The sequence below is a fragment of the Rhincodon typus genome, chromosome 7 (genome assembly GCF_021869965.1).
Source record: "Rhincodon typus isolate 14 chromosome 7, sRhiTyp1.1, whole genome shotgun sequence".
NCBI classification, from domain to species: domain Eukaryota; kingdom Metazoa; phylum Chordata; class Chondrichthyes; order Orectolobiformes; family Rhincodontidae; genus Rhincodon; species Rhincodon typus.
Genome location: NC_063338.1, coordinates 89,581,576 through 89,591,879, shown reverse-complemented (window position 1 = coordinate 89,591,879; position 10,304 = coordinate 89,581,576). Strand labels below are relative to the sequence as shown.

Below are 10,304 nucleotides of genomic sequence, written 5' to 3'. Positions count from 1 at the left end.
ATGAAAGGCCCTGTATCTGAAAACGCTTGGCAAACTGATGCCACACATTGCAATAAATAAGGATGACCTGATAGCCATGATGGAAATGTGGCTGCAGGATGACAAAAATGAGTCCTGAATATTGAGGGATATTTGGCAAGAAGAACAGGAAACTAGATAAAGGTGGAGAGGTAACACTGTTAATCAAGGATGGCATTGGCACAATAGTTCGTGTCCTTGGTTCAAAAGACCAGGATGTAAAATCAATTTGAGTAGAGATGAAGAACAATAAGTGAAAGAAGTCATTGATAGGAGAGATCTACAGGCACCAAAACAATTTAGAACAAAGTATATGAGAAGAAAGGTGTTTGTGATGAAGGGACAAGAATAATCAATGTTGACTAATTTGTATGTAAACTGATAAAATCAGATTGACAATCGTGGCATGAATGAAAAGTTCATGGGTTGCTTTTGAAATAGCTTCTTAAGCAGCACAATCTGGGGCCAACCAGCACAGCATATATGAGACTCAGCAACATGTAATGAGACAGGATTAATGCCCTCAGAATAAACGCACCCTTCAATCGCAGCATGTTTGAATTTTACATTCAGTTTGAAAGTGAGAAGAATGGGTCTAAGACAGCATTTTAAACTTAAAAAAGATATGAGCATGAAAGCTCTGCCAGCTGGCATGAACCAGGTTACTACGCTAAGCATTACATGAACAAAGAAGCAGAAGAGGACATTTACGGGAATATCTCAGAATAACTATACTCCTATTGTAAAGATAATCTCTAAGTGGGACGGATGAGATTCACTTTCTGCAGTTAACTAATGACATTAAGCAAAGCATCAAACTTAAGCAAAAATGCTAATCATTGCACAAAGAAGAGTGACAGGTCAGATGATTGGACAGAACAGAAAAAAAGTAGACAATGACTAGAAGATTAATTAGGAAAAAGAACTGAAGAATGAGAGAGAAAGCTCGTTGGAACTGTAAAAAATGGATAGCAAAAGATCCTGCAGATTTATGAAAAGAAGAAGTGTGTGTTGGTTTTCTGGAGAGTAAGAATGGGGAGTTAATAGTAGATAATAAGGAAATAGGGATAAAATGAGTACACATTTTGCTTCTATCTTCACCGTAGAGGATAAAAAGAAAACTTTTTAGCAATAGCTGGGAATCAGGAGTCTGCAGGGAGAAGAACTTGCTGAAATTACAATCATGAGGGAAGCAGGACTGACCAAACAAATGGAGTTGTGATTGACAGGTCTCCTGGTCCAGATGGATTTCATCCTAGGGTTTTTAAAGAGGAGACTCATGGAGTAGTGGATGTGTTGATGTGAATTTTCCAACATTTCAGGAGTGTTGGCAAATTTAACTCCCCTCCCTGTTCAAGAGGAGTTTGTGGCAGAAAACAGGAAACTATAGGTCTGTTAGCTTGACATATGTCATGGGGAGGGTGTTAGAATTGACATTATGGAGATTATAGCCAAGTACAATGGTAAACTGAAGGTAATTGGGAGACATCAGCATTGTTTTGTGAAAGGGAAATCCTGTTTAACCAATTTACTGGAGTTCTGTGATAGAAAAAAAAACGTACTAAGAATAAAGGGAAGCCTCTAGATGTGCCTTTCTGGGATTTTCATATAAAATGGTATCAAAACAGAGGTTCATGGTGTAGGGGCTAACAGAGTAGTAAGGAAGCTTCAGTTGTACAGGGCTTTGGTGAGTCCGTTACTAAAATACTTATGCAGTTTTGGGCTTCTTATTTAAAGATGTATGCAAGTACATTGGAGATAGTTTACTAGGTTGAAACATGAATGAGTTAATTGTCTTATGAAGAAAGAATAGGCAAAACTGGCATGTTTCTACTGGAATTTGGAAAAGTGAGGGGAACCTCGACTGAAGTAAGTTAGATCCTGAAAGGTCTTTGCCAGACAAATGTGGAAGCGATGTTTCCTCATGTGTGAGCCAAAGAACTCGGGACATTATTTTAAAACTAGGAGTTGCCCTTCTGGGACAGTTTGAGTAGGTTTGGAACTCCCTGTCTCAGGAGGGTGGGGGAGGGGTCATTGAATATTTTAAAGACAGACACAGATAGATCCTTATTAGGGAGGAGAACTAAGGAGGTAGATCAGGATGTGGAATTAGTCATGAGAAGTCACCATGAGTGCCAGTAATTTCCCAGCCAGAAAGAGAAGATGGCTGCCTGATCAGCTGATGTCATTTCAGGATCCAGCACAGAATGTCCATTGACATCTCAACAGATATACAGTGGCTATTTCTCCCTCCCATCCCCCCAAACGACATTCTAACATCTCTGGACCTTTGTACCAATGCAGTATTCGGCAGCAAGTAAAAATCTGGAGTGGGAGCCGTAGTAACTTCTCGTTTCTCCATCTTCCTGCTGTTTCTTTCCTGTTATGTTGTGCATGAACCTTTAAGAGTTTTAAATTGCTGATCCTTGCTATCCACCACAATTCAAGATATAGGATGTCCTGTAGCCTGTAGACACAACAACAGTCTTGCAGTTGAGCTGTGCTTGAAGACCCTCCCAGCTGCCACAAGTCCATGTAAAGGCTAATCTTCCACTAAAGAATTCCAGTTATTGTCTAAACAATAAGGCTGGATGACGGGTACAGTTGTGCAAAACAAAGGAAAGAGAAGCCTCCTTATTATGGGCTCTGCTGAAGTTCATCCAGCCTGTCATCCACCAAATGTAATCAATTATTGGGAAAAGAAACAGATCTGAAGGGGAGATGAAGAGAAGTGTTTTACTCAGTAAGTTGTTGGGAACTGGAATGGTCTGCCTGAAATGATGGTAGAAGCTGGTTCTGTGAATAATTTTACATTGAAGCTGGGAAGGAGCTTGGTCAGGTAGTGTAGTGGCAATGTCTTTGGGCTAGGAATCCAGAACCTCAGGCCAAATACTCTGGTAGATGGTGAAGTCTGAATTCCATTTTTAAGATATAAATTGAATTAAAACAAAGCTAGCCGGATGGTGAATATTTAGCCATTGTCATTTGTCTTAAAACCCATCTGAAATTTTCCATTCTTACCTGGTCTGACCTACATACGATTCGAGACTCAAGAAATCTGGTTGACTCTTAATGCCATCTGGGTAATTAGGAATGGGCAAAAAAAACTGGCCTAGACAGCGATGTCCATATCCTGTGAGTGAATTTGGGTAGCATAGTGGACTCATTGGCCAGAAAACATTTGTGTAAATTATCTCCCACCCAACCAGCAGCTCCAGTGGCAGTTTGAGAGTTCCGAACTGAAGAATTTGGAATCAGAAAACTTGTATCAGTAAAGGTGGCTGTTCTAATTAAGGTAGTTCACAAATGTTCAACTGCAAAGGATAGCTGCTCTCCTCCACTGGGCTGGTCTGTATGTGACTCCAGTTGCAAACTAACCCACTGTTACCTCTTAACCACTCTCTAAAGTGCCCTTCCGTTGTATCTGAGGATGGCAGAGCCCATCAGCTGTGTCGGAGAGCAACCAAGACCGGGCAATTCACATTGGCGAGATCCACTGGGGAGTGCAGGAGGTGAAAAATAAGTTCTTTGAATTCCCCTCTATCCCCCATGATGTTCAAAGTAAGAAACATAATATATGCATTACTCTGAATCCACTCCTGATTAAAGACCCTGAGGCATAGCTACATGGCGACAGTATGTGTTCAGTGAGTAACACAGGAAGCAGGAAGTTAAGAAGGTGATCAGCTGAGGAGGCTGGGAGATGTTCTACATCTTTGTCTGCTTGTTGACTGAGCTGAGGGCGATATCCTGGTACACTGAAGGAATCTCCTCTTCCTTGTCCTCCTCTTTCTTGACCAGTTGCTCTGTGTCCACGTAGGTGTAGAAGTAAGCCATGATGGAGAAAATGATGGAGACAGCGAAGAGAAGGCAAGCAAACAGCAAAAACTCGGCCCACTGCAAGGAGGAAGAGAGGAAACAGATGATGGGTCACAATTACTATCCGAGAATCCAACAGCACAAAAGGCCCATTGCTCCTCTTTGAAAGTCTTAACCAACTTTATTCTCTAGATATTCATGCAATGTGGGTGTGACTGGCTGGCCCAGCATTTATTGCCCATCCCTAGTTGCCCCCTGACCTGAGTGGCTTGCTGTTGTCATTTCAGAGGGTGGTTATGACTCAACCACTGTTGGCCAAACCAGGTAAGGATGGAAGATTTACTGCCCTGAATTGGATGTGAGTGAAGCAGATGCGTTTTTAAGCATCAAAAACCATTGGACAGGCTTTTTGAAAGGCAGGAGGAGCGCCTGACAAAGGGTTCGACCCGAAATGTTGACTTTCCTGCCCCTCAGATGCTGTCTGACCTGCTGTGCTTTTCCAGCTCCACATTTATTGACTCCAGCTTTCAGCATCTGCAGTCCTTATTATTTCCAGGAGGAATGCCAATGCCAGGCACACGACTCCTCTAAACAATTTAGTTTAGGGGGCTGACTCTGAGCTTAGAGGACCTGTAAAGAAAGTTGGTGGGGGGGGGGGGTGCTGTCCTTTATGAAGCTGAACATGAGCCACGCCTACCTGCAATTGTGACTGGATGGGGAGTCCCAGAAGTATGCTACAATTAATACCCATAAGGGTTTACACCAATACACAAGACTGCCATTTGGGGTATCATCAACCTGCTCCCTTTTCCAGTGGACCATGGAGAACATTTTACAAGGGTTACCCCACATTGTCATTTATTTGGATGACATGCTAATAACGGGGAAGACCAATAAAGATCACTTGGAGAAGTTGGACACAGAGCTTAAACTTTTCTCCCAGATGGGCATATGCCTTGGACAGGAAAATGCATGTTTCACGCGCCCCAAGTGACCTACTTGGGTTACAGAGTTGACAAAACCAGGTTACACCCGTTGAAAGATAAAACGAGGGTGACCAAAGGACGCCCGACTCCCACATCTGTACTGGAGCTTAGGCCATTCCTTGGGTTAGTGAATTATTACGGAAAATGTATACGTAACCTGGCCTCCACCTTGGCACCCTTACACCTGCTATTGAGAAAGGGTCAGACTTGGAAATGGACACGTAGCCAAGAGGTAACCTTTAGGGAAGTGAAAAAGCAGCTATCGTCACCTAAGGTGTTGACCCACTGTGATCCAAAGCGAGAGGTGGTGCTGATGCCTCCCCGTACGGTATCAGGGTAGTGTTGGCTCACCGGTGGCTCAAAGGAGAGAAACAGCCGACAGCGTATGCTTCCCGGACTTTGGCTGATGCTGAGCACAAACGTGCCCAGATGGGGAAGGAAGGTCTGGTGGAAAGAGTGGTCCAAACGTTGAAGGCAGGCTTAAAGAAACAGCCTACAGCGTCACTCAATACCCAACAGTCCCGGTTCCTGTTTGATTATAGGACCAGCCCTCACGCACTACAGGGATAGATCCAGCAGAGCTGCTGATGAGGAGAAGACTCTGCACCAGGTTAAACCTGATATTCCCAGGTTTGGGGCGGGGGTGGGTGAAAGGTTAAATGGCAGCAGGAATGCCAATGCCGGCCACATGCCTCCCCTAAGCAAGAGGGGCAACTTAGTTTGGGGGATTAACTCTGAGGTGGCTGGCCACAGCCAGTGTACCATGCACAAGTAAATAGAAGACTTGGTGACAGGATACCAGCCTCTGTGCAATTATTTCACTTTTAAATGCAGACTTTTATTGAGTTCACATTTTAAGCTACCTGCTGTTGTGGGATTTGAACTTGAATCTGCAGAACCTTTACAATGGCTACTCTGGCTTGCTAAGCCAGTAATTTTATCACTGCACTATCACCTCCTCACACCATAGTGACAGGAAGGAAGATTGTGCTGTGGTGGTTAAATCACTGGGCTAATAATCCTGAGGCCATCATATTGTGGGTTCAATTCCCAACCTACAGCTGGTGGAATTTAAATTCTGTTAATTAAATTAACCTGACAAAGGAGTACAGTGGTTTAAGAAGGCAGCTCACCACCACCTTCTCAAGCGACCTCAGGACAGACAACAAATGCTGGCCCAACCGGTGACGCCCAGGTACTATGAGCCAATGAAATAAATATTTCAGGAATTAAATGCCATGAAAGTGTCATCAATTGTCAGAAAACCAATCTCTGCTTAACATATGAGGAATGTTTGAGGACCCTGGGACTATACTCATCGGAGTTTAGAAGGATGAGGGGGGATCTAATTGAAACGTACAGAATACTGAATGGCCTGGACACAGTGGATGTTGGGAAGATGCTTCCATTGGTAGGAGAGACTAGGACCCGAAGGCACAGCCTTAGAGTAAAGGGAAGACCTTTAAGAACGGAGATAAGGAGAAACTTCTTCAGCCAGAGAGCAGTGAATCTATGGAATTCACTGCCACAGAAGGCTGTGGAGGCCAGGTCATTGCGTACATTTAAGACTGAGATAGATAGGATCTTGATTATCAAGGGGATCAAGTGTTACAGGGAGAAAGCAGGAGAATAGGGTTGAGGAACTTATCAGCGGTGATTGAATGGTGGAGCAGACTCGATGGGCCGAATGGCCTAATTTCTGCTCCTATGTCTTATGGTCTTATGATTCATTTTAAGGAAGGAAATCTGCCATCCTTACCCAGTCTGGCCTATACTTGACTTCACACCCACAGTAATGTGGGTGACTCCTAACTGGCCTCTGAAATGACCTAAAGTCTGCACAGTTCAGGAAGACCTTTCACCCTCCCATTACCTCTGGAAGCCAATTATAGGTGGGCCACACATGCTGGCCTACCTTACAATGCCCACAACCTGTGAAAGCGTTACAAACAAAAATCCTGTTGAGCCCGCTCTTTCCCCAGAATTCTGCAAAGATTTTATTTCATAAAGTTTATTCTCAAAAGCTTACAATTGAATGTTACCCCTTCCAGCCAACATATTCTGGCTGGAATCCATCTTTTTGCTCCGATGGTGATGACTCCTACAATGGATATGATCTCCGAGACAGCAAAGTGCTCTCTGTATCTCACCCACTTAGTCACTCTTTACTCGTGAGCCTGAAAGTGAATTTGTGATTATTTGTGATTGAAGCCCAGATATTGGCTCAAGTGACAGGCCCTGAGGCAGAGGAATACAGGAATGAGAGGAAGGTATTTAGCCTCTCAAAACTCTTTCCAATCACTGAATGGGACCATGGCTGAAGTATGATTTTCTGTACTCCACATAGCCAACTCCTCATCCTGTCCCTGTATGAACTCGCTGCAACTTTTTAAGCTATTTTGAATGATGAGTTTTAGACCATCCGACGCAGGAGCAGAAGTGACCCATTCAGCTCATTGAGTCTTCCCTGCCATTCAATGAGATCCTGGCTGATCTGATAATCCTCAAAACCACTTTCCTGCCTTTTCCCTGTAATCCTTGATTCCCTTACTGATTAAAAATCTGTCTATCTCAGCCTTGAATATACTTAATGATCCAGCCTCGACAGCCCTCTGTGGTGAAGAATTTACTGATTTACAACCCTCTGAGAGAAGAAATTCCTCCTCATTTCTTTCTTCATGTGCAATCCCTTACTCTGAGATTATATTGTCTGGTCCCACAAGGGGAAACAACCTCTCTGCATCTACCCTATCAAGTCCCCTAAGAATCCTCTATATTTCAGTAAGGTCACCTCATGTTCTTCTATATTTAAAGACAGTCCCTCCATACCTGGTATCAGCTGAGTGAAGCTTCTCTGGACTGCCTCCAATGCCAGTATATCTTCCTTTGGGTAACAGGACTAATTATTCCATCACATTATTCTATCTGTGGTGTGACTAGTGCCTTTAGAGGTTTTAGCAAAACCTCTCTATTTCTATATTCCATTCCCTTTGAAATAAAGGCCAACAGTTTATTTGCATTTCCTATTACCCACTGAACTTGATTCATATAGACTTAGAGAGTCATAGAGTCATACAGCATAGAAATAGGGCCTTTGGCCCACCATGTCCTTGTTGACCAACAAACCAGATGACACTAATCCCATTTACCTGCACTTGGTCCATAGCCCACTGTGCTCTGGCATTTTAAGTCCTCATCCAGGTGCTTCTTAAATGCTCTTTGGGTACCACCACCCTCTCAGGCAGCACTTACCATATTTCTATCACCCTCTGGGTGAAAAATCTTTCCTCAAATCTCCTCTAAACCATTGCTTCTCACTTAAACTTCTGCCCTCTGCTCTTAGACACATCTGCCATTGGGAAGAGATTCTTACAATCTACCCTGACTGTCCTCTCATAATTTTGTATATCTCAATCAAATCCCCTTCTTAGCCTCCTCTGCTCCAAGGAAAACAAATCCAGCCTTTCCTCATAACAGAGACTTTTCATCCCAGGCAGCAGCCTGGTGAACCTGGGGTAGGCAATGGCCTAGTAGCATTATTGCTAGGCCATTAATCCAGAGACTTGACTAATGTCCCAGGGATCTGGGTTCAAATCCTGCCATAGCAGATGGTGGAACATGAATTCAATAAAAATATTTTTAAAAATCTAGACTTAAGAATCTATTGATGACCATGAAATCATTGTTGGAAAAACCCATCTGGTTCAGGGAAGGAAACAGCCATCCTTACCTGGTCTGGCCTACATGTGACTCCAGACCCACAGCAATGTGGTTGACTCTTAATTGCCCTCTGAAATGGCCTAGCAAGCCATTCAGTTGCATCAATTGCTACAAAGTCTCAAAGAAATGAAACCGGACAGATCACCTGGCATCGACCTAGGCACTGAAAAAGACAACGGCAGAAACAGCCCTGTCAACCCTGCAAAGTCCTCCTCACTAACATCCGGGGGCTGGTGCCAAAATTGGGAGAGCTGTTTCACAGACTAGTTAAGCAATAGCCTGACATAGTCATACTCACAGAATCATACCTCACAGATAATGTCCCAGACACCACCATCACCGTCCCTGGATATACCCTGTCCTACCAGCAGGGTAGAGATGGCGGCACAGTGGTATTCAGTCGGGAGGGAGTTGCTCTGTGAGTCCTCAACATTGAGTCTGGACTCCCTGAAGTCTTGTGGTCTCAGGTTAAAGATGGGCAAGGAAACATGCACCATTCCTCCCGCAGCTGATGAATCAGTATTGCTCAATTATTGAACAGAGGAAGCACTGAGGATGGCAATGTACTCTGGGAGGAGGATTTCAATACCCACCACCAAGAGTGGCTCAGCTGGTTGGGTCCTCAAGGACATAGCTGCTAGACTGGGTCTGCAGCAGGTGGTGAGGGAACAAGCAAGAGGCAAAAATATACTTGACCTCATCCTTACCAATCTGCTAGCTGCAGATGTATCTGTCCATGTGGAGATGAAGTCCTGCCTTTACATTGAGAATAAAACTCGAGCGCATTGTGTGGCAATATCACCATGCTAAATGGGACAGACTTTGAACAGATCTAGCAACTGAAGACTGGGCATCCATGAGGTGCTGCAGGCCATAAACGTCAGCTGAGGTGTATTCCAGCTTAATCTGTAACTTCATGGCCCGGCATATCCCCAACTCAACCATTAAGATCAAGACAGGGGATCAACCCTGGTTCAATGGAGAGCGCAGAGGAGCAGCACTGGGCATAGCTGAAGATGAGATAACACAGCGTGGAGCTGGAGGAACACAGAAGGCCAGGCAGCATCAGAGGAGCAGGAAAGCTGACGTTTTGGGTTGGGACCTTCTTCATACCTGAAGATGAGATGTCAACCTGGTGAATCCACAAAACAGGACTACTTGCACGCAAAACAGCGAAAGCAGCAAGTGATAGACAGAGCTAAGCGGTCCCACAACCAACAGATTAGGTCTAAGCTCTGCAATCCTGCCACATCCAGTCGTGAATGGTGGTGGACAATTAAACAACTCACTGGAGGAGGAAGCTCCACAAATATCCCCATCCTCAATGATGGGAGAGCCCAGCTCCTCAGTGCAAAAGACAAGGTTGAAGCTTTCGCAGCAATCTTCAGCCAGAAGTGCCAAATGGCTGATCCATCTCGGCCTCCTTCAGTGGTCCCCAGCATTACAGATACCAGTCTTCAGCCAATTCGATTCACTCCACGTGACATCAAGAAACGGTTGGAGACACTGGATGCTGCAAAGGCTACAGGCCCTGACAACATTCCGGCAATAGCACTGAAGACTTGTGCTCTCGAACTTGCTGCTCCCCTAGCCAAGCTGTTCCAGTACAGTTACAACACTGGTATCTACCCGACAATGTGGAAAATTGCCCAAGTATGTCCTGTACACAAAAAGCAGGACAAATCCAACCCGGCCAATTATTGCCCCATCAGTCTCCTCTCGATCATCAGTAAAGTAATGGAAGGTGTCATCAACAGTGCT

At 44.4% G+C, this 10,304-nt stretch overlaps 1 protein-coding gene across 1 annotated transcript in view; it reads right to left on the bottom strand.

Moving 5' to 3' along the window:
- Positions 1-3,304: 3,304 nt before the first annotated feature.
- Positions 3,305-10,304, bottom strand: part of slc15a2 (solute carrier family 15 member 2) — a gene marked incomplete at its 5' end in the record, with an annotated part of 108,708 nt that continues 101,708 nt past the window's right edge. Inside the window, one exon of the mRNA XM_048599259.1 lies at positions 3,305-3,915. Coding sequence (XP_048455216.1) covers positions 3,727-3,915 — 189 coding nt within the window. The remainder of the gene's footprint in view (positions 3,916-10,304) is intronic.